Source organism: Cherax quadricarinatus, chromosome 41 (assembly GCF_038502225.1).
Source record: "Cherax quadricarinatus isolate ZL_2023a chromosome 41, ASM3850222v1, whole genome shotgun sequence".
Taxonomy (NCBI): domain Eukaryota; kingdom Metazoa; phylum Arthropoda; class Malacostraca; order Decapoda; family Parastacidae; genus Cherax; species Cherax quadricarinatus.
In genome coordinates this window covers 27,227,089-27,252,749 of record NC_091332.1, presented here as the reverse complement: position 1 = coordinate 27,252,749, position 25,661 = coordinate 27,227,089, and the positions used below count along the sequence as shown (strand labels likewise).

Genomic DNA, 25,661 nt, shown 5'->3' with positions numbered 1-25,661 from the left:
TGTGCCACTAACCAAAATCTTCAAACACTTCCCTTGAAACTGGGCAACTACCTGAAGTATGGAAGAAGGCAAATGTAGTCCCCATCTTTAAGAAGGGAGACAGAAATGAAGCACTAAATTATAGACCAGTGTCACTGACATGTATACAAAGTCTTGGAAGAGATTATCAGCACGGATTCATGGAAGGCAAATCCTGTGTCACAAACCTACTCGAGTTTTAAGACAATGTAACTGAAGTAAGAAATGAGAGGGAGGGGTGGGTTGATTGCATTTTCTTGGACTGCAAGAAGGCCTTCGACACAGTTCCTCACAAGAGATTAGTACAGAAGCTAGAGGAACAGGCACGTATAACAGGAAGGGCACTGCAATGGATCAGAGAATACCTAACAGGGAGGCAACAGCGAGTCATGGTCCGTGATGAGATATCACAGTGGGCGCCAGTGACGAGCGGGGTCCCACAGGGGTCAGTCCTGGGACCAGTGCTATTCTTGGTATGTGTGAACGACATGACGGAAGGGATAGACTCAGAAGTGTCCCTGTTTGCAGATGACGTGTAGTTAATGAGGAAAATTAAATCAGACGCGGACCAGACAGGTCTACAAAGAGACCTGGACAGGCTGGATGTGTGGTCCAGAAACTGGCTTCTAGAATTTAACCCCGCCGAATGCAAAGTCATGAAGATCGGAGGAGGCCAAAGAAAACCGCAGACATTGTATAGGCTAGGAGGCCAAAGGCTGCAAACCTCACTCAAGGAGAAAGACCTAGGAGTGAGTATAATACAGAGTACATCGCCAGAAGCACACATTAACCAGATAACTGCTGCGGCATATGGGCGCTTGGCAAACCTGAGAATAGCGTTCCGGTACCTCAGTAAGGAATCGTTCAAGACTTTATACACTGTGTACGTCAGGCCTATACTGAAGCACGCAGCACCAATTTGGAACCCACAACCCACATCTGGTCAAACACGTCAAGAAATTAGAGAAAGTGCAAAGGTTTGCAACAAGGCTAGTTCCAGAGCTAAGGGGAATGTCCTATGAAGAAAGTTTAAGGGAAATCGGTCTGACAACACTGGAGGACAGGAGGGTCAGGGGAGACATAATAACGACATACAAAATACTGCGTGGAGTAGACAAGGTGGACAGAGACAGGATGTTCCAGAGATGGGACACAGAAACAAGGGGTAACAGTTGGAAGCTGAAGACTCAGATGAGTCAAAGGTATGTTAGAAAGTATTTCTTCAGTCATAGAGTAGTTAGGAAGTGGAATAGTCTGGCAAGCGATGTAGTGGAGGCAGAAACTATACATAGTTTTAAAACGAGGTATGATAAAGCTCATGGAGCAGAGGGAGAGAGGGCCTAGTAGCGGTCGGTGAAGAGGCGGGGCCAGGAGCTGAGTCTCGACCCCTGCAACCACAATTAGGTGAGTACACACACTTGTGTCTGCTGCTCAAAGTAATATACGTATTATTTTAAGCTGCATATTTTTCAATTTGCAAATTACATTAAACAAATAATAACATTGATTTTCGTAAAATAACTGAAGAATGCCTTTTCTGATCGGCTTCAAACTTTCACCGTTGGAAGGTCTTACCTAATTGAGGGTTTAAATTGATTTTGGACCGTGTAGATTTTAATGTGAAGATTTTAATAAAATTGTAATATTGGTCTTAAGAGTTCATTCGGTGCACTAGAATGCATCAGTGTATCGGTTTCAAACCTTCAACACAAATGTGCTTCAGTTAAAGAAATATTTACGTAAATTATCACTCTCTTAGTTGAAACTGCTTATAATTTACGATTTCTTGTACCATTTCCTATTTCTACTAAAATTAAAATATTTTGACTAAAAATTTAAGAGTCAAAATAGCGAATCCTTAAATTTTATTATAAGCTTTAATTTGCAAATTTCGTTAAAAAAATTTCGGAGACTCACATTTGCCTACCTAGAGGCCTAAGAAACTGGGTTCTTATAATGAAAAAAGAGAGATCTGAATAGCTTAAAATCTATACCATATTATAAGAAATACTAATTTTTATTCAAAATATTCATTGATTTTGAATATGAAACCTAGTTTGAAACAATTCCAGATTCAAAATTCAGAAATTTGTTTTCAGATACATTATGCATACAAATAATGCATGTGATAATTCGAAGACGCCCATATTATACACAGTAATAGTTGTTTTCAGGACTATGGGCTGGTATGTGTCCTTGTAGATTAGATTTTGCCACCGAAGTGGCTAGTTTATTGTGCATCCCATATCCATCCTGTGGACGGTAGCGCGAGAGCATATGGATACACAAAAGGCCTAGGAACTAGGCCCCAAAGGGTTAACAGGAATACATATGGATTTGTATCTACATATCTATAGTCCTTGTATAGGGAGGTGAACTGGGTAAGTTTCACTAATACTAGTCAAGTGGTTTCCGGGATATAAAGGAGAAATTAAAACCACTGAACACCAGTCTGAGAGGAATCTCTCTGATCAGCCACTGAACACCAGTCTGAGAGGTTTCTCTCTGATCAGCCACTGAACACCAGTCTGAGAGGTATCTCTCTGATCAGCCACTGAACACCAGTCTGAGAGGTATCTCTCTGATCAGCCACTGAACACCAGTCTGAGAGGTATCTCTCTGATCAGCCACTGAACACCAGTCTGAGAGGTATCTCTCTGATCAGCCACTGAACACCAGTCTGAGAGGTATCTCTCTGATCAGCCACTGAACACCAGTCTGAGAGGTATCTCTCTGATCAGCCACTGAACACCAGTCTGAGAGGTTTCTCTCTGATCAGCCACTGAACACCAGTCTGAGAGGTATCTTTCTGATCAGCCACTGAACACCAGTCTGAGAGGTATCTCTCTGATCAGCCACTGAACACCAGTCTGAGAGGTTTCTCTCTGATCAGCCACTGAACACCAGTCTGAGAGGTATCTCTCTGATCAGCCACTGAACACCAGTCTGAGAGGAATCTCTCTGATCAGCCACTGAACACCAGTCTGAGAGGTATCTCTCTGATCAGCCACTGAACACCAGTCTGAGAGGTATCTCTCTGATCAGCCACTGAACACCAGTCTGAGAGGTATCTCTCTGATCAGCCACTGAACACCAGTCTGAGAGGTATCTCTCTGATCAGCCACTGAACACCAGTCTGAGAGGTTTCTCTCTGATCAGCCACTGAACACCAGTCTGAGAGGTATCTCTCTGATCAGCCACTGAACACCAGTCTGAGAAGTATCTCTCTGATCAGTCACTGAACACCAGTCTGAGAAGTATCTCTCTAATCAACCACGTCAGTGTTGCACAACTCTAAGAGACTTGGTTGCTGAGTTTCACGGATTGATTTTTCTTGTTTGACTGTGTTGAATCATACACAAAGTATACATGAGCTCGCGTATTCACATTCACATGAATACATTCATACATTCACTTTATATATATATATATATATATATATATATATATATATATATATATATATATATAAATATATATATATATATATGCAAGGAATTAGGAAGAACAGGCGAAATATACACAAACACTGATCTCTGGCTGAAGGAGACTCGAACCTACGAACCTTGGAACAAGGTACGCAGTGCTTTACCAATCTACCCACACTGGACCAATACCTTGGAGTCCAGCTTGCGCTAGACTTTGATCCAAGGCAGCCAGCTTTCAGGGAGAAGGCTTACAGCTTTTCATCTCATCCCCTGCATGCATCAGCCTTGTATATATACGTACATACATAATACTCATGCATCCATACACTCATGTATGTAAATGTATAGGAATACATACACAAATGCATACATATGTACAAATTTACATGCATGAACATGCACATGAATATGTACACCGACATTCACACGCACATGCTTATGCACACACACGGAACCTAATTAAAATTAGGCAAGTAATCTGGAAAAGCACATTCTGTTAGTTTTTAGAACATATGAATTCCAAATTAACATGAATCAATATGCTCCTAATGGGTAGCCTATATATTGAATCAAAGGACGGAGGATCGCTTTGATTTTCACTTGTGCTGTGCATCGAGACCATTACGTTTCACTGACCAGCAATAATCCGCCATCATGCTGACATTCCATTTGCCCTGCTATCGAGTTTCCATGGTGCAAATATCCTGACGGAACCGTTCTCCTTGTTCCTCACTGTAGTCCCCACAATTGTTGGGAAAATAGTCAAGATGTGAGTGCAAAAAGTGCATCTTCACATTCATTATAAGCCCAAGTTGTTGGAAACTTGAAATCAGGTCTTGGATCATTTTTTCATATTCGGGGGAGCGCCTGTTTCCCAGGAAGTTGTGGACAATCTGCTTGAATGAAAACCAGACATTCACCTCGACACCTGCTAATGCTTCATCAAAATGCTTCTCCTTCATCAATTCCTGAATCTGAGGGCCAACAAAGATTCCTGCCTTTGACTTGCCTTCACTAATACGAGGAAACTTTGACTTCAGGTACTTGAAAGCAGTTCCATTCTTGTTCAAGGCCTTCACAAAATTTTTCATAAGCCCTAATTTGATGTGGAGTGATGGCAGCAGAATTTTCTTGGGGTCTAGTAGTGGCACAGTTTTCACGTTGTAATTTCTGGGTAAGAAGCTGGTTCTTGGCGGCCAGTCTTTTTGTTCATAGTGCTGGCTGTCTGCCCCTACCATCCCAAAGACACAGAAAACAGGAATACTTGGTGTATCCGCCTTGATGACCTAGTAGGAGAGCAATAATTTTTAAATCACCACCAATGAGAAAATTGTGATTCTGGTACTTGATAGCAGATATTAGTGTCTTCATATTAGCGTAAGTTTCTGACATTTGGACACTATGACCACCTGGCACAGATGCAGCTGTGTTGTCATTGTAGAGAAGTACAGCCTTTAAACTTCTTTTAGAAGAATCAATGAACAGTCTCCATTCATCTGCTTTGTATAACATTCCCATGTGTTCAATATGGCCAGAAATATTTGAACAGACAACTAAGGATTCCTCTTTGTCAAAGAACTGAGTAAATTCCGGTTCACGATGACGGTACCAAGCGAATGTTGTTCCAGGAGCTAGAAACCTGTGTTCCTTCAGTCTAGAGCCAAGTAACTGTGCACTTTCTTCTGGAAGGTTAAGGTCTCTCACCAAGTCATTGAGCTCAACTTGGTTGAAGGATTTGGGATCGTCATTTGTTGGTGGTTCATAGTCTACTTCCATCTCCTTAGAATCACTGGTATCAGAATGAAATTTGCCATGTCTTAAGTGGCACAGATACAGGAATATCTTGAGTGTGGAACAGACCTTATTGGTGAAGGAATATTTGGGTATATTATGCGATCTTTAGTCTTCTTGTTGAATCCAGCTACTTTAGTCATACAAAAGTAGCAGTCATCATGGTGGTTCATCTGCTCCCACCATACCATTGTAGCAGTCATCATGGTGGTTCATCTGCTCCCACCATACCATTGTAGCAGTCATCATGGTGGTTCATGTGCTCCCGTCATACCATTGTACTACTAGCGAACCGTGGGAAAGAGTTGCGCTAGATTTGTTAACTAATTTCCAATGTTCCCTCCAGGGAAAAAAACATCTATGTGTTATGGTAGACCATTTCACCAGATATTGTGAGTTAGTTCCTATTGCAGATAAGACTGCCGAGACAGTAGCTAAAGCGTTTAAAGAACGCATTATCTGCAGGCATACCACCCCTAAGTCCCTAGTAACAGATAATGGAGGTGAATTCTGTAATGAGGTTCTTGAAAATTTGTGTACCTTGTACAAGATCTCTAAATCCACCATTGTTCCTCATCATCCTGCCAGCAATGGGTTAGCGGAAAGAACCAATAAAAAAGTACTTGATGTCTTGAGAGCCACTATCAATCCCAACAGTGAAACTTGGGATGAAGTTATACCTGATGTGCAGTGTGCTATAAATTCTGCATACAATGTTTCCATAGGTGACACTCCACATTATGCATTGTATGGTGTAGATAAACGTTTGCCTTATGAGTTGTTATATTCTAATCCGAAACCAAATTACAACCCTGATGATTTCATAGCAACTCGTACCAGCTTAGCTCAAAGTGTTTTTAGAAGAATCCGTGAAACACTTCATAAATCAACAGCAGAATTTACAAGAGTCGCAAACACTCGAGCAAAGCCATCCAAAATCAAAGTAGGTTCGAGAGTTATGCTGACTAACTTTAACAAAACGTCTGCAATGCCTAAGCTTGATCAAAAGTTTGTTGGTCCTTATCGAGTAGTTGAACATCTCACTGGTAATAAGTATAAGGTTAGAGAAATTAGTACTGGTCAGTATAAAGAATCGCATTTAGATCATATGAAGTTAGTATGTGATGATAATGATGTTCCAACCCAGACTAATGTGACAGACTCTGACAATCCTCCTGACCCTGTACTCTCTTCCTCTGATACTCAGTCAGACAATCAACCTGAATGTCGTTATTCCCTACGTACACGACAGGTATTGAGAAATCCTCAAGTATCATTTGTAACTACCAATTCAGATTTGCCTCAAATACAGCATGAGTTAGCCAGTGCAACAGAGTTTGATCCTCCCAGAGATGACACCCATATGTCAATCTCACCCTAGCAGAGTTGGGGTTAAATGTAAATAACCTGTATAGATGAATAATTACAGTATCAACTTATCAGTATTCAAGAATTTTTTTTGTGTGTTCACGTTCTCTCCAAATTCTGAGAGTTAACAGTCTAGATTTGAGTGCACCGAATCTGCCTTTCTGTTAAACACTTCTTTCTTTGTATATATTCCTTCCTCAGAATCCGTAGATCACATGAATACAGATCGATCGATCAAATTTTTTTTTATCACTTCTATTGTGTAATCTCAACGTTGAGTTTCATTCAATGAGTTGTGCTATATTATACCTTGTATTGCATTACAGTTTCAGTTACGTAAGCTTCCATTCCAATATTCTACTTATGTATGTTATAATGTTCAATTGTTGTGTACTTTGACATTGTATAGAATCAGCCCAAGCCGTATACCTGCCATCTCTAGTTTGTATTAGTTGTATGTCGGGACAACATACATTAGCGTCGCCGAGCTCTCAGTAGTAGTACCAGTTCCTAGTAACCAGTTACCAGTAACCAGTTTACCAGTAGATGACTCACTACCAACCATCTCTGCGTGAATCACTGACTGTATTCATATTGCTGCTGACCGTAGCAGGATTTCAAACACCCCCTCACATAGGCACTGTGGGTCAGTCTTACGATAGAGAGCAGAGAGGCAGGTCGGCTGTTGGCGCTTCACACACATTCCGTTATATTATACGTACTACCAGCCTACGTGAGTATTTTTACCCTATCCACGTTTTCGAAACCCACATGACAGTTCATCTGCTCCTGCCATACCATTTTAGCAGTAATCATGGTGGTTTATGTGCTCCCACCATACCATTGTAGCAATCATCATGGTGGTTCATCTACTCCCGCTATACCATTGTAGCAATCATCATGGTGGTTCATCTACTCCCACTATACCATTGTAGCAATCATCATGGTGGTTCATCTACTCCCGCTATACCATTGTAGCAATCATCATGGTGGTTCATCTACTCCTGCTATACCATTGTAGCAGTCATCATGGTGGTTCATCTACTCCCGCTATACCATTGTAGCAATCATCATGGTGGTTCATCTGCTCCTGCCATACCATTGGTACTCCAAAGGGCAAGCATTTAAGTTTTCCAACTGACCACATTTGGAGCTTACTGATGCAGCTCTCGCAAGCTTTGTGTGGTGCAAATGGTTTGTTCTGGTCTCCAAGTTTGCTGCCATAATAAACAAAGTAGCAGCGCTTCAATAAAGGAGTAATGTTGCTCCGGGAATCTGAAGGATGAATTACCCGCAGACAACAAAATATGTTTGGTGAATTTTTGCAGCCGCTAGATATATTAATAATCTGAAAATAAAAAAAAATATATTAGATTTAACTTTTAAGTCAATATAAGGTAAGCATTTTAATTGGTAATATACCACTTTCTCATTTACTTATGTTATACGAAAAGAGAAAAGTAACGTTTTTGTATAACTTGACAACCTGATGTGATAGAGATGAATAAAAAACATAATGAATCACTATTTTCCATATGTATATATATATATATATATATATATATATATATATATATATATATATATATATATATATATATATATATATATATATATATATATATATATATATATATTATAGGTAGTAGGTTGGCAGACAGCAACCACCCAGGGAGGTACTACCGTCCTGCCAAGTGAATGTAAAATGAAAACCTGTAATTTTTTACATGATGGTAGGATTGCTGGTGTCCATTTTTCTGTCTCATAAACATGCAAGATTTCAGGTACGTCTTGCTACTTCTACTTACACTTAGGTCACACTACATATACATGTACAGGCATATATATATACACACACCTCTCTGGGTTTTCTTCTATTTTCTTTCTAGTTCTTGTTCTTGTTTATTTCCTCTTATCTCCATGGGGAAGTGGAATAGAATTCTTCCTCCGTAAGCCATGCGTGTTGTAAGAGGCGACTAAAATGCCGGGAGCAAGGGGCTAGTAACCCCTTCTTCTGTATATATTACTAAATGTAAAAGGAGAAACTTTCGTTTTTCCTTTTGGGCCACCCTGCCTCGGTGGGATACGGCCGGTGTGTTGAAATAACAATATATATATATATATATATATATATATATATATATATATATATACATATATATATACATACATATATATATACATACATATATATATATATATATATATACCGAAAAAGATACCAGAGAGTCAATACAAAAATCCTACAGACCAGTGTTATCAATGTTATCTAAATAATGTTGTGCATCATTAAGTTGTAATATCAAAAGCATCGGACTGACTTAATTATAATGTGTATTTTGAAGAATTTGTAAAGGAAATTAAATGAAATTAAGCAGACTGTGCAATAGGAAAATAATAATAATAATAATAATAATTATCATTATTATTTATTATTATTATTATTATTAGCTGTAGTAGTAGTAGTAGGGTTAAGTATTATTATAATTATTACTATTATTATTATTATTAGTAGTAGTAGTAGTAGTAGTAGTAGAAGTAACAGTAGTAACAGAAGAAGTAGTAATAGTACCCATTAAAAATCCCTCCAACCAATACCCACCACCACGTACCCAAAAACCACACAAACCCTCCACCACCCCATACAACATATCATCCACTACCCACACCAATCCACTTACCACCCATCATTAGCACCTACCACTAAGCTGGTCTCTCCTTGCAGGACTCATCCACTACAACAAGATCATCATGGATAACATACCTCTGAGTGACTACCCGGACTACCCGCACTTCATCAATGACACTTCGTGGGACGAAGCGGCCGAGTCGGAGATAGCCAAGTGGGTGACGAGGTGATACTTGTGTTATGGTGCAAGATAGTAGTGTTGTGGTACAAGTTAGTAGTGTTGTGGTACAAGATAGTAGTGTTGTGGTACAAGATAGTAGTGTTGTGGTACAAGATAGTAGTGTTGTGGTACAAGATAGCAGTGTTGTACATAACAGTAGTGTTGTTGTACATGACAGTAGTGTCGTATATGACAGTGGAATTCTTGTACATGACAGTAGTGTTGTTGTACATGACAGTAGTGTCGTATATGACAGTGGAATTCTTGTACATGACAGTAGTGTTGTTGTACATGACAGTAGTGTCGTATATGACAGTGGAATTATTGTACATGACGGTAGTGTTGTTGTACATGACAGTAGTGTTGTACATGACAGTAGTGTTTTACACGACACTAGTGTTGTACGTAACAGTAGTGATGTACATAACAGTAGTGTTGTATGGGAGAGTCCTGTACGTGAAAGTAGTGTTGCACATGACAATTGTGTTGTATTTGACGATAGTACTGTACATGAAAGTAATGTTGTACATGACAGCAGTGTTGTACATGAAAGCAGTGTTGTACATGACAGTAGTGTTGTACATGACAGTAGTTTTGTACATAACAGTAGTGTTATACGGGAGAGTGTTATGCATGAAAGCAGTGTTGTACATGAAAGCAGTGTTGTACATGAAAGCAGTGTTGTACATGACAGCAGTGTTGTACATGACAGCAGTGATGTACATGACGGTAGCGTTTTACACGGCAGTAGTGTTAACATAAGAACATAAGAAAGAAGGAACACTACAACAGGCCTACTGGCCTATGCGAGGCAGCTCCAATTCTCCCACCGGCTTAAGCCAATGCCTTGACCTAGGGAGGTCAGACACGTCACCTAAGGGAGGAGCAGTGCATCCGACCTAGTAGCACAAGCTAGTCAAGACCAACTCACACCCACCCACACCCACTCATGTATTTATCTAACCTATTTTTAAAACTACTCGGGAGTTTGTTCCACTCATCCACAACTCTATTACCAAACCAGTGCTTTCCTATATCCTTCCTGAATCTGAATTTTTCCAGTTTAAAGCCATTGTTGCGAGTCCTGTCTATGCTAGATATTTTTAGCACGTTATTTACATCACCTTTATTAATTCCTGTTTTTCATTTATACACATCAATCATATCACCACTAATTCTACGGCTTTCTATAGAGTGGAGATTCAGGGCCCTCAGTCTGTCCTTATAGGGAAGACTTCTGATACATGGGATCAACTTTGTCATCCTCCTTTGTACGTTTTCCAGAGCATTTATATCCATTCTGTAATACGGTGACCAAAACTGTGCAGCATAATCTAAATGAGGCCTAACCAAGGATATATAGAGTTGAAGAACAACCTAAGGATTTCTATTAGTTATACTTCTTGCTATGAAGCCAAGGATTCTGTTAACTTTATTGCGAACGCTAATGCACTGTTGTCTTGGTTTCAGATTACTGCTAACCAGAACTCCTAAATCCTTTTCGCAATTCGTAATATTAAGATCTACATTACTCACGAAATCGTAATGACACGATAGCAAACCATACCACCGGCGGGATTGAACCCGCAGTCAGAGTCTCAAAACTCCAGACCGTGGCGTTAGCCACTAGACCAGCTAGCCACAATAAAATTCGTCCAACTAGGTATATTTCTACACCATAGGAAGGTTAGCATAGAAACTTGCATTTGTGGTCACAGTGGTGCCTATGCTAACCTTCCTATGGTGTAGAAATATACCTAGTTGGACGAATCTTATTGTGGCTAGCTGGTCCAGTGGCTAACGCGACGGTCTGGAGTTTTGAGACTCTCTGACCGCGGGCTCAATCCCGCCGGTGGTATGGTAAGATCTACATTATTTAGTTTATATGTGGCATGGTTATTTTCCTGTCCAACATTTAGAACTTTGCATTTGTCTATATTAAACTGCATCTGGCACTTCTCCGACCACTGCATCAGCCTATTCAAATCATCCTGGAGTGCTCTAGTGTCCTCATTAGAATGAATTGGACGGCCTATTTTGGTGTCATCAGCAAATTTTCTTATGTCGCTATTTATTCCCTCATCTATGCCGTTTATGTAAATTGTGAACAACAAGGGGACCAACACAGACCCCTGTGGAACACCACTTGTGACGTGCCCCCATTCTGATTTCTCCCCATTTATGCAAACTCTCTGCTGTCTATTCGTCAACCATGCCTCTACCCAGGAAAAAATTTCTCCTATTCCGTGTGCCTTAAGTTTCCTCAATAGCCTCTGATGTGGAACTCTATCGAAAGCCTTACTGAAGTCCATATACACAATATCATATTCATTACCATGATCTACCTCCTCTAACACCTTGGTGAATAAAGTTAGAAAATTCATAAGACAGGAACGCCCTTTTGTAAAACTGAGTTGAGATTCATTAATCAATTTATGCCTATCAAGATGGCTACGAATTGCTTCGACAATTATTGATCCCATAAATTTTCCCACTATGGAGGTAAAGCTTATTAGTCTATAGTTCGAAGCCAAGGATCTGTCACCTGCCTTGTAAATAGGTATTACATTTCCCATTTTCCACTTATCAGGCACTATGCCAGTTTCTAGTGATATGTTGAAAAAATTAGCCGAAGGTATGCTAAGTTCCTCTTTACATTCCTTTAACACCCTTGCAAACAGTTCATCAGGGCCTGGGGATTTGTTAGATTTTAATTTCTCTATTTGTCTGAGGACCATGTCACTAGTTACGGCAATCATGCATAGTTTATTATCGTCCTGTTCTACATAATCTATTATTTCTTGAATTTCGCTAGTATTTTCCTGGGTGAAAACTGAGAGGAAGTAAGAACTGAAAATTTCACACATATCCTTATCACTGTCAGTGATCTGACCAGAGTTACTCTTAAGTGGTCCTATCTTGTCCCTAATCTTACTTCTGTATATCTGAAAGAACCCTTTTGGGTTAGTCTTTGAATCCCTTGCGACCATAGCCTCATAATCCCTTTTTGCTCTTCTTATTCCTTTTTTTATTTCTCTCTTTAATTGAATATATTGATTTCTTAACTGCCCATTCCCTCTTTTGATACGCCTATATATGCCTCTCTTTTGAGCAATGAGATGTTTTAATCTATTGTTCATCCATTTGGGATCATTTTTGTTAGATCTAATTTCCCTACTCGGAACAAGAGTTGTCTGGGCAGCTAGAACTATGCTCTGAAAAACCTACCTGACCCATAGTCAGGACATCCCAATTTAACCCACTCAGGTAATTTCTCAGTCCCATGAAATCCGGCAAGTGAAAGTCTGGGACAGAGATTTGATTGCAGTTATCCTAGTAACTCCACGATATTTTGAAACTAAGTGATTTGTGATCACTTTCCCCAAGCTCATCATTAACCTCAAGATTATTAACTAGTGATTCTTTGTTGGCAAGAACCAAGTCAAGCAGATTATTCCCTCTAGTTGGTTCTGTCAGAAACTGTTTTAAAAAGCAATCCTGAACCGTATCAAGAAAGTCACTAGACTCAAGATTTTCTGTCACATTGTTCCAGTCAATTTGTCTAAAGTTAAAATCTCCCATTATCACACCATTTTCATATCTAGATGCCTTTTGAATTTCGTCCCATAACAGCTTACTGCACTCCCGATCAAGGTTTGGGGGCCTATAAATCACACCCAAAATTAATTTGTCACGACCCTCCAGAAACTGTATCCAAACAGACTCTGTGTCCGATGTTTCTAATCTTATATCATATCTAAGACAACAATTTAAATTATCTCTGACATACATTGCCACTCCACCACCCTTCCTGTTGACCCTGTCAGTATGGAATAGTTTATAACCCTGTACATGACAGTAGTGTTGTACATGACAGAAGTGTTCTTGTACATGATAGTAGTGTTGTATATGAGAGTAGTGTTGCATATGACAGTAGTGTTGCTGTACATGACACTAGTATTGCTGTACATGAAAGTAGTGTACATGACAGTAGTGATTTTACATGACGTTTTACATGACAAGTATTGGTGTACTTGACAGTGGTGCTGTACAAGACAGTGTTGTTGTACATGAAAATAGTGTTATACATAGCAGTAATGTTGTACATAACAGTAGTGTTGCTGTACATGACAGTAGTGGTGTACATGACAGTAGTGGTGTACATGACAGTAGTGGTGTACATGACAGTAGTGGTGTACATGACAGTAGTGGCGTACATGACAGTAGTGGCGTACATGACAGTAGTGTTGTGTATGACAGTAGTGTTGCACATAACAGTAGTGTTGTACACAGCAGTATTGTTGTACATGAGTGTAGTGTTGCACAAAGTAGCACTGTTGCATTACACTGTAGGTGTTTTGTATCACACTGTAATTGTCTTGTATTACACTGCAGTTGTGTTGCCCTACACCGTAGTTGTGTTGCATTACACCGCAGTTGTGTTGTACTGTAGTTGTGTTGCACTGTAGTTGTGTTGCATTACACTATAGTTGTGTTGCATTACACCGCAGTTGTGTTGCATTACACTATAGTTGTGTTGCATTACACCGCAGTTGTGTTGCATTACACTATAGTTGTGTTGCATTACACTATAGTTGTGTTGCATTACACCGCAGTTGTGTTGCATTACACTATAGTTGTGTTGCATTACACTGTAGTTGTGTTGCATTACACCGTAGTTGTGTTGCATTACACTATAGTTGTGTTGCATTACACCGTAGTTGTGTTGCATTACACCGCAGTTGTGTTGCATTACACCGTAGTTGTGTTGCATTACACCGTAGTTGTGTTGCATTACACCGTAGTTGTGTTGCATTACACCGTAGTTGTGTTGCATTACACCGCAGTTGTGTTGCATTACACCGCAGTTGTGTTGCATTACACCGTAGTTGTGTTGCATTACACCGTAGTTGTGTTGCATTACACTGTAGTGTTGCATTACACCATAGTTGTATTGCATTACACTGTAGTGTTGCATTACACCGTAGTTGTGTTGTATTACACTGTAGTTGTGTTGCATTACACTGTAGTTATGTTGCATTACACCGTAGTTGTGTTGCATTACACCGCAGTTGTGTTGCATTACACCGCAGTTGTGTTGCATTACACTGCAGTTGTGTTGCATTACACCGCAGTTGTGTTGCATTACACCGTAGTTGTGTTGCATTACACCGTAGTTGTGTTGCATTACACCGTAGTTGTATTGCATTACACCGTAGTTGTGTTGCATTACACCGCAGTTGTGTTGCATTACACCGCAGTTGTGTTGCATTACACTGCAGTTGTGTTGCATTACACCGCAGTTGTGTTGCATTACACCGTAGTTGTGTTGCATTACACCGCAGTTGTGTTGCATTACACCGCAGTTGTGTTGCATTACACTGCAGTTGTGTTGCATTACACTGCAGTTGTGTTGCATTACACCGCAGTTGTGTTGCATTACACCGTAGTTGTGTTGCATTACACTGTAGTGTTGCATTACACTGCAGTAGTGTTGCATTACACTGTAGTTGTGTTGCATTACACTGTAGTTGTGTTGCATTACACTGCAGTAGTGTTGCATTACACTGTAGTTGTGTTGCATTACACTGTAGTTGTGTTGCATTACACTGTAGTTGTGTTGCATTACACTGTAGTTGTGTTGCATTACACTATAGTTGTGTTGCATTACACTATAGTTGTGTTGCATTACACTATAGTTGTGTTGCATTACACTATAGTTGTGTTGCATTACACCGTAGTTGTGTTGCATTACACTGTAGTTGTGTTGCATTACACTATAGTTGTGTTGCATTACACTGTAGTTGTGTTGCATTACACTATAGTTGTGTTGCATTACACTATAGTTGTGTTGCATTACACCGCAGTTGTGTTGCATTACACCGCAGTTGTGTTGCATTACACCGTAGTTGTGTTGCATTACACCGTAGTTGTGTTGCATTACACCGCAGTTGTGTTGCATTACACCGCAGTTGTGTTGCATTACACCGCAGTTGTGTTGCATTACACCGCAGTTGTGTTGCATTACACTGTAGTTGTGTTGCATTACACCGTAGTTGTGTTGCATTACACCGCAGTTGTGTTGCATTACACCGCAGTTGTGTTGCATTACACTGTAGTTGTGTTGCATTACACTGTAGTTGTGTTGCATTACCCTATAGTTGTGTTGCATTACACCGCAGTTGTGTTGCATTACACCGCAGTTGTGTTGCATTACACTATAGTTGTGTTGCATTACACTATAGTTGTGTTGCATTACACCTCAGTTGTGTTGCATTACCCTATAGTTGTGTTGCATTACACCGCAGTTGTGTTGCATTACACCGTAGTTGTGTTGCATTACACTGTAGTTGTGTTGCATTACACCGTAGTTGTGTTGCATTACACTGTAGTTGTGTTGCATTACACCGTAGTTGTGTTGCATTACACTGTAGTTGTGTTGCATTACACTGTAGTTGTGTTGCATTACACCGTAGTTGTGTTGCATTACCCTATAGTTGTGTTGCATTACACCGCAGTTGTGTTGCATTACACCGTAGTTGTGTTGCATTACACTGTAGTTGTGTTGCATTACACCGTAGTTGTGTTGCATTACACTGTAGTTGTGTTGCATTACACTGTAGTTGTGTTGCATTACACTGTAGTTGTGTTGCATTACACTGTAGTTGTGTTGCATTACACTGTAGTTGTGTTGCATTACACCGTAGTTGTGTTGCATTACACTATAGTTGTGTTGCATTACACTGTAGTTGTGTTGCATTACACCGTAGTTGTTGCATTACACTGCAGTTGTGTTGCATTACACCGTAGTTGTGTTGCATTACACTATAGTTGTGTTGCATTACACTGTAGTTGTGTTGCATTACACCGTAGTTGTGTTGCATTACACCGTAGTTGTGTTACATTACACTGTAGTTGTGTTGCATTACACCGTAGTTGTGTTGCATTACACTGTAGTTGTGTTGCATTACACCGTAGTTGTGTTACATTACACTGTAGTTGTGTTGCATTACACCGTAGTTGTGTTGCATTACACTGTAGTTGTGTTGCATTACACTGTAGTTGTGTTGCATTACACCGCAGTTGTGTTGCATTAATGTGACAATCTTGTATTGAAATATCATTGTATTATTTTGCAACATAACAGAGATAAATGGCAGTATAGTAGTGTTGTATTGTACTACAGTAGTTTATTGCCGTATATAGTCTGCTTGTATTATAATACAGAAGTGAACGTAATTCAACATTGTCAACTTGCAACACTGTAGAGATTCATTTTAGCAGAACTGTTGTATTGTAATATGATAATTTAAAGTAAAAGGTAATTCTACCAAAATATATACAATATGATAATTAATTATCCAGTAATTATAGTGATTATAATAATAGGAATTATAATTTTAATGCCGTATATACTAATGTTGCATTGCTATTTTCATTGTCACTCTTATTTCTCTCATTCTCCTCTGTCACTCTCAACTCTGTCACTCTCAACTCTGTCACTCTCAACTCTGTCACTTTCAACTCTGTCACTCTCAACTCTGTCACTCTCAACTCTGTCACTCTCAACTCTGTCACTCTCAACTCTGTCACTCTCAACTCTGTCACTCTCAACTCTGTCACTCTCAACTCTGTCACTCTCAACTCTGTCACTCTCAACTCTGTCACTCTCAACTCTGTCACTCTCAACTCTGTCACTCTCAACTCTGTCACTCTCAACTCTGTCACTCTCAACTCTGTAACTCTCAACTCTGTTGAAGATTGAGACACTTATGCAACACATGGGAATCTTTATTCTGGAAACGTTTCGCCACACAGTGGCTTCATCAGTCCATTACAAAGTAGAAAAGCGTAAGGAGAAGAGGAGTTTGAGGTAATCACAACTGTCAAACACTGCAGCATCATGGGATCTTGTTACAAAGATTTCTTCAACACTTGTTCAACCTTTGGACGAAGACCTACTTCGACTAGTGGATGATACCACTATGACCCCACCTCCGCCTGCTTCACCTCACCTCACTACAGTATACAAGCCACGTCTACGGCCCTATGCTGTACATTCTACAAGATTGATGGACTGAACACATCGACTCCAGGCTAAGGGACTGATTACCTCAAACTCCTCTTCTCCTTACGCTTTTCTACTTTGTACTGGACTGATGAAGCCACTGTGTGGCGAAACGCTTCCTGAATAAAGATTCCCATATGTTGCATAAGTGTCTCAATCTTCAACTTGTCGGTTTTTCAAACCATTCATCACAACTCTCAACTCTGTCACTCTGAACTCTGTCAATCTCGATTATATCACTCTCATCTGTGTCACTCTCAACTCTCTCACTCTCATCTCTGCCACTCCCAGCTCTGTTTCTCATATCTCTATCTCTCAACTCTGTCACTCTCATCTGTGTCTTAACTCTCTCACTCTCATCTGTCACTCTTAACTCTCTCACTCTCATCTGTCACCCTTAACTCTCTCACTCTCATCTGTCACTCTTAACTCTCTCACTCTCAACTCTGTCACTCTCGTCTCTGTCACTTTCATCTCTGTCAATCTCAACTCTGCCACTCTTAACTCTGTCACTCTCATCTCTGTCAGTCTCATCTCTGTCACTCTCAACTGTCACTCTCATCTCTGTCACTCTGTCAGTGTCACCTTCAGGTCTGGCAAACCATGGCAACCTTTCCCGTCTTGTTTATACTTGCATCATCATTCGTAAACACAAAGTTGTTCGTGAAGCTTAATAATCTCTAGACTCCTGAAGTGGTCGAGGCCACCCATGACGCATGTAGTAGTAATACTAGCATTACTAGTAGTAACATAATTAGTAGTAGCAGTAGCAATAGTAGTAATAATAACATTAGTAGTAATAATAGTAGTATATGAAGCAGCAGTACCAATGTCAACAGTTAAAATATTAGTAGTAATAGTAGTGGTGGTAGTAGTAACAATAGTAGTAGTAATAACAATGTGATTAATAAAATATATTGTAGTTTTAATAGTAGTAGTCAGTATTAGCAGTAGCAGTAATAATAGCAGCAGTAGTAGTATCAGTAGTAGTTAAAAATAATAATACCGTGGAAGGAGCAATTACCAAATAACCTGCTGATGATGTATCTCTCCGTCCTGGACCAGTGTCAAGTCACAGCTTGACAATGATCAAGGAAGGACTGAAATATCTTCACTAGAGGTGGCTGAAGTGAATGTCTTCGACTCCAGTTTCCTCAGGTAGTGGCTGTTGATGAAGTAGTGGTAGACGTGGGTAGTATTAGTAGTAGTAGTATCACGTAGATTATTTACCCTCAAGGATTGATGTCAGCACTGGAGGATGAAGCCTTCCTTAACACCTTGTAAATTAAACCATAAGACTAGCAGAAGAGAAAAAGCTTTAGGAACAGAGGCTTGGTTGTGCCTTGCTAGAAGTATGTTGATTTGTATGTTGTTCCTTGTGTCTTCCGAGACACTTGTGCTCCGTCTTGTTGCTCGTGTGCTCCAAAACTCTTGTTGTGCTCCGTATTGTTGCTTATGTTTTCCAAAACATTTGTGCTCTGTGTTGTTGCTTGTGTCTTCCAAGACAATTGTTGCCCTCCATGCTGTTGCTTGTGTCTTCCAAGACAATTGTTGCCCTCCATGCTGTTGCTTGTATCTTCCAAGACGTCGGAAGAAAATTCAAATTTAGACGATGATTACCTCAAATTTACAAAGAAGACAATTTTGGGGTTTCTAACCCCTAGAAAGCCAAACAGTGTGGTATATTTCCAGTAAGTTCCGTGTCTTCCCTTCCAGGATTCGACTCACAACAGAAACCTGACACTACCTATTTAATGCTAGTGGCACATGTGACTCAGTAATACCGAGACCTTCACGTACATGTCATCCCTTGGTGATAAATGGTATAAAATATCGACACGATGGAAAAATAGACACAAATACAGTATAATGCGATCCTTTACTGACAACGTTTCGCCTAATGTTTGGGCGAAACGTAGTTAATAAAAGATCGCATTATACTGCATTTCTGTCTATTTTTCCACATGGCATCCTGCCTGGGTTTTTCAGTTATGAACTGAACGTTCTTCCATTAATCTGCGACTATGTAGTGAATGTCCAAGAAATGAGTTTACAAGCTAGAAAAGGATAAATAGGGAGATGAATTTTTATATTCCTAGATCACAACAGCAATAGGCAGTAAAATAAGACAATAAAAAATCATAAAGTTCAATACTCTAGGGCATGGTTCTGGCATATAGTATATCGTTTCTGTGGGAAATGTACTGAAACATTATGAACTAAATATTCACTCTTTGAAAAGGACTCACAGGAATACGGGTCTTCACTCGCCACTCGGAAATCGTACACACTACTAGGGGACCGGAGTGATTATATCTCCACAATCTGTAGAACAGGTAGATACGATATCTTTTGAAATATTAAGAAGGTAGATTGTATACACTGGGTATTATTTAAATGTTCACTAGGATTTGAATTATTATTAGCAATGGTAGTCGTAAAAGGAGAAATGTACACAAAATGTTACCGTAACTTGCCCTGGATGGTGGCCGGGTTTTGTGTGGTAAACTGTCGAGTCGACATGTCATCCCTAGCCTACCTGAACACCCAGAACAGTACCAGGATACCTGTGTCCCTAAGGAACTTAAAAACGGTGTAGTAATCCACAAAACTATGAAAAATAGTGAAATACAAATATCTTATTAACTAATAATAACAAAATGAGACGGTAATTGGTTATGTTTAAAACATTTGGTTAATTGATTTTACTTCGTTAATGTGTACATGTTGCAAGGACATGTTCTAAACTCTAGTCATTCTAGGAAGTAATGATGAAGTGATGTTCTTGAGGAGGGTTCAACCAGAGTGCAAATAATGTGTACGTCTTATGGAATAAAAGCTGTATTCTCACCGTGAGTAAACTACTCGCAGCAACACTCGCACTGATGACGTCACGACAACTTTGTTTATGTCATTAGCTGGTCTACTTTTTTGCAACACTAATCATTTAATACTGGCATCATAATACACCCAGCCAAGATCTATTACAGGGGGGGGGGGCTGGTCATAGAGCAGCACGGTAGATGAGGGAAACAGGAGGAATTAGACAGTAAGTTTATTCAGGTATACACAAATACAGTTACATAGATTATCATACATAGCAGCATATGTGTAGAGAACCTGGAATAACCCAAAAAAGCAGACAGCAGTGAGAGTGAAGTGACTATTGTAGTTGAAACCCAACAAGCTTAAAATTCACGAAAACAAGAGAGCATGGAGAGTGAATGGACTGGGAGGGAAGCAGCTTCATACATGTGTCAGGGTCGAGGAACCTGTGACTCTAGGAACGACTCTCCCTCAGACAGCATGAGACCTCATCACATCATCAGTGTTAAATGTTAACTAACATAACTACCTTCAGTGTAATGAATATATGCTTTTCAAGTTGATATATTTTTAAACTGTGCAAATCTAACATTAAGTTTAAAATGAATGCTTATTTTTCTAACTTTACTGCCAAACACTTACAAAGTTATACAGATGGTGGGTGTACGTAAAAAACTTGCCCTCACAGTGTTCTTTACCACACGTATTAAAGTCTCACACCTAAGCTTCGCTATGAAGCCAAGCAGTATACCTTCAGCTGTATTGATGCCTTAGTCACATTGCACACTCTTTCACAAATTATGTATGTTGGTGGTTCTGTTCACTAATCCACTGTTGCAGTTGGTAGTGCTTTTGTCATAGAGAAACTGGAACAAACATCAATAAGTGGGCTTCTGTCCTTCAAGGTGATCTGTTTGTCATGCTCTTCGCACTCAGCTGAGTCCATGAAACTGATTCTTTATCATCCATAAATGCTTTTAACTCCTTGAGTATCAATTGTGACATGTTTGTGTCAGAAGCCAGACACAAGTGTGGTAGGACAAATAAAAAAAAATCCATCCTTAGGAGTATATAATAATATATTTGGGAATCCTTTATTATAACTAGACACATTCTGTGGATTCCATCTCACATTGGTTTTCAGATGATAAAACTGATGAATTGGCAAAAGCGAGCATATTACAGTCCTGGGCTGGGCTCTCAGTTAATACTTTGAGAACAATAACACGAGAAGAACTTCAAGTGTACTTCATTGACTTGAGAGTGAAGGAGTTTAACACCAATAAGTCCATGTATCATCATTCCATCATGTAGGAGGAGCCACATGTCTATGGTGCATCCAGCAAAATAAGCCGATTTTTGGATGTTACTACCACCCGGCTCCGGCTGGGTTACAAGTATCTCTGGCAAGTTAAATCACCAACACAAGCTGACGCAAACATAACTAAATGTAAACTTTGCTAGATAGACCACTGTCACACCTTCAGTAATTATGTGCTAGAATGTGATAAAATTAATGAATTCAGAGACAACTCACTCAGAAATGTTGAAGAACGTCAAAGTATTTTATCCAGAGCTGCACATTACCCACCATTATGGAAAAATACCCTAACTTTGCCTTTTGTAAATACCGCATAACCACTTAAATTTGTTAAAATTCAAGAGTACTTTGCTAAAAGTCATATCTGCATAAACAACTCATTACGAGTGTAACCAGATAAAAATATATAAACGGTTCATCACCTCTGTAACTTGTTCAGCTATTAAAACTTTGCGGCCTGCTCTCTGGACCCATTATGTACTTCTGTAATCTTTGGACTACCACCCACACCACAGGTATGGGGATGCATTATAAATATATTAAAACTAACTATTAATGTTTGTCGCAATGTATGATCTACACTGCAACAAAAATTAAGTGCTGCCTATTACCCTAAATTTACTTATTAATCGCCAATAATGACAGCATAAATAGACAGTCATTGTTCAGTAACGCTGGAGACATCATCACTGTATGAGGACTAGGTAACCAGAAACTCTCTAAGTCGGAGGACAGTGACTTGATTACCTGGTGACCACTAAGACCACACCGCAAGGTCGACTACAGGGAGAACAGCGACAGGTATAACACGGTTATATTGTGAAAACTATAGCAAGAAGATACAGTTAGGCCCCAGATAAGTATGGGCGCCTATTTGGAACTAGACCATGTTTCCGCATACCCCGGGGCATCTATATATATATATATATATATATATATATATATATATATATATATATATATATATATATATATATGCAATAAGATCACATTAAACAGGTGATTTTAAAATATGCAAAACAACCACTGTGAAAGAGTAGTGAAATTCCAAGCGCTTTCGTGACTACTCACATTGTCAAGGAACTATGACAGTAATACATCAAAGGAAGGCAATTGCATTCCTTTGATGTATTACTGTCATAGTTCCTTGACAATGTGAGTAGTCACGAAAGTGCTTGGAATTTCACTACTCTTTCACAGTGGTTGTTTTGCGCATATATATATATATATATATATATATATATATATATATATATATATATATATATATATATATATATATATATATATATATATATATATATATATATATATTTTTTTTTTTTTATTAACACTGGCCGATTCCCACCAAGGCAGGGTGGCCCGAAAAAGAAAAACTTTTACCATCATTCACTCCATCACTATCTTGCCAGAAGGGTGCTTTACACTACAGTTTATATATATATATATATATATATATATATATATATATATATATATATATATATATATATATATATATATATATGTCGTGCCGAATATGTAAAACTTGTCAATTAGCAAGAACTCATTTAAAATTAAGTCCTTTCTGAAATTTTCTCTTATACGTTTAAAGATATATTTTTTTCATTAATGTTAATGTAAAAAATTTTAATTTTGCACCAAAAGAATCTTAGAAAACTTACCTAACCTTATTATAACAAGAACAATTTATTTTAGCCTAACCCAACTAAATATATTTTAGATTTGTTTACAGTAATTTAATACTAAACAAACACAGTGAAATATACTTTTTTCGTTAGGTTCAGAATGATTTTGGCGAAATTATTGCATACACAAATTTTCACTTGTCCTATATGGCAAAATAAGCGTTGCTATTTAAGCCAAGATCACAAGTTCTGCCTATTCGGCACGACATATATATATGTATATATATATATATATATATATATATATATATATATATATATATATATATATATATATATATATATATATATATATATATATATATGCAAAACAACCACGGGGGGAGTAGAATGATAGCTCTAGACCTTTCGTGTTGCAACCAACACATCATCAGGAGCTTGCAAAATTACAGAAAAGAGGAGTGTTTCCACGCGAATACGTTCCCAGGGCACCGCGTTCACTGGAGTGAGAGAGGGAGAGAGGAGAAGGTACCGGAAGTTACAGTACCAATGCTTGTGGGATTTTTCTAATGCTATAATATTCATCCTTCTGGCTGTTGTGCCTGTGGGCACTTCCGGTACCTTCTCCTCTCTCCCTCTCTCACTCCAGTGAACGCGGTCCCCTGGGAACGTATTCACGTGGAAACCCTCCTCTTTTCTGCAATTTTGCAAGCTCCTGATGATGTGTTGATTGCAACACGAAAGGCCTAGAGCAATCATTCTACTCCCCCGTGGTTGTTTTGCATCTTGTATCTCTTGGTTTGCGATATTTGCAAACCAAGGAAGTCACGGAGGCACTCTCCAGTGAGCTCAATATCTGGTTCCTGGATGATGGTACCCTAGCTGGCACAACTGAATCTCTCCTAGAAGACATCAGTAAAATTAAAGACATGGGAGAAAGCCTGGGCCTTTCTTTAAACCCCACCAAATGTGAAATAATTTCTACCAATCAACAGATGATCCAGAATATTAGTGCCGTTTTACCAGGAGCACGAGCCATTGATCCAGCCAGTAGCACTCTCCTTGGTGCTCCTCTTGGGTCCAATGCCATCGATCTGATCCTAGGAAAAAAAGTCTCAGACCTCCGGACGATGGAAAGCAGGATGAAAGACATTGACACACACGATGCCTTCTACCTACTCGGTATTTTATACCATTTATTTCCATCTTTTCACATCGGTTGTTTTGTGCGCGCGCACACACACACACACACACACACACACACACACACATATATATATATATATATATATATATATATATATATATATATACCTCTGGTGTAAATTGTGGGACCCATAGCCTCGGAGAAGTGGATAAAAAGGCTTCAAGGAAGAATATTTGGATTTCTTCCTGAAGCCGTTTGAATATTCCACTTCCCCTACCACCCCATCTTTTAATATATTTTTTTTTTACCAATAGGAATATTTTATTACATAATATGGTACAGAAGATTTAAGAGATACATTGTTGATGTAAAGGTGGCATATACGGTACATGTTGTTACGTGTGTATCACCGATTATAAGGCGAAAATCTCATCCAGCTCCTCAGAGGTGGGGCGTGTTCCCAAAATACAGCAGGCATTACCCCTTTGAACAGCCGCACTGAGCCGCTGGAACAGAAAACTAGCTGCCCTGGGATCCCTAGTTACCCTGATGAGTCTTTTTCCCAGCTCCTTAAGGAATTTAGATGCACTCTTTCCCCATGAGCCAAGGGTCTCTGAGCCAATGGGAACAAACATATAATGATGGGCAAGTTCTCCATATTTTCTAGACTTCTGGGGCTCCCTGAAGCTGGCAGCTTCCCCTCCTTCCTCCCTGGTGTATTGGAGATAGGTATCAGCCAAGGTAGATGCACATGTATAGTCCCACACCACCTGCTTCCCATCTGTCCAGGCTTGAAGGGTGATACCATCTGGACGCTTCTGGCTGCCATCAGATCTGCATAGTTGGGGTGGCTCCCTTACTGCTAGGCATCCAGCTGTTGTGAGGCTCCTCTTGATAATGTTATTAACCTCCTCATGTCTTGCAATCTTTCCCTCGGATTTACGGCACACAAGACCATGGTACCCGAATCGGTCTGCTGCTTCACTGCCACAAATACACCTGTGTTCGGCGAGAATAGGGGCGGCAAGTCGAAGGGCAACACCGATGCGGATGGTCTGTGGGTCGAGGCGTGTGCCAAGGCTGGAGTTGGGAACAGCCAACAGAAAGTCCCCAGCATGAGGGGCTCTCACTGCCAGCAGGCGGGCTCTATCCTTCCCTGACACACTCTGAAGCATTGTTGAGGCAATATTTTCCACTATTGGACCATCCCAGTGCGA

General features: G+C 39.5%; 1 protein-coding gene across 14 annotated transcripts in view; it reads left to right on the top strand.

The window, feature by feature from the left end:
* The window catches only part of LOC128695950 (G-protein coupled receptor moody), a 284,935-nt gene that overhangs the window by 190,379 nt on the left and 68,895 nt on the right, over positions 1-25,661 (top strand). For 9 of the 14 annotated variants that reach the window (XM_070093133.1, XM_070093134.1, XM_070093122.1 and 6 more), the window contains one exon: positions 9,331-9,460. In XM_070093133.1, coding sequence (XP_069949234.1) covers positions 9,331-9,460 — 130 coding nt within the window. The remainder of the gene's footprint in view (positions 1-9,330; positions 9,461-25,661) is intronic. The other 5 variants (XM_070093135.1, XM_070093129.1, XM_070093130.1 and 2 more) reach the window with 1 other exon arrangement.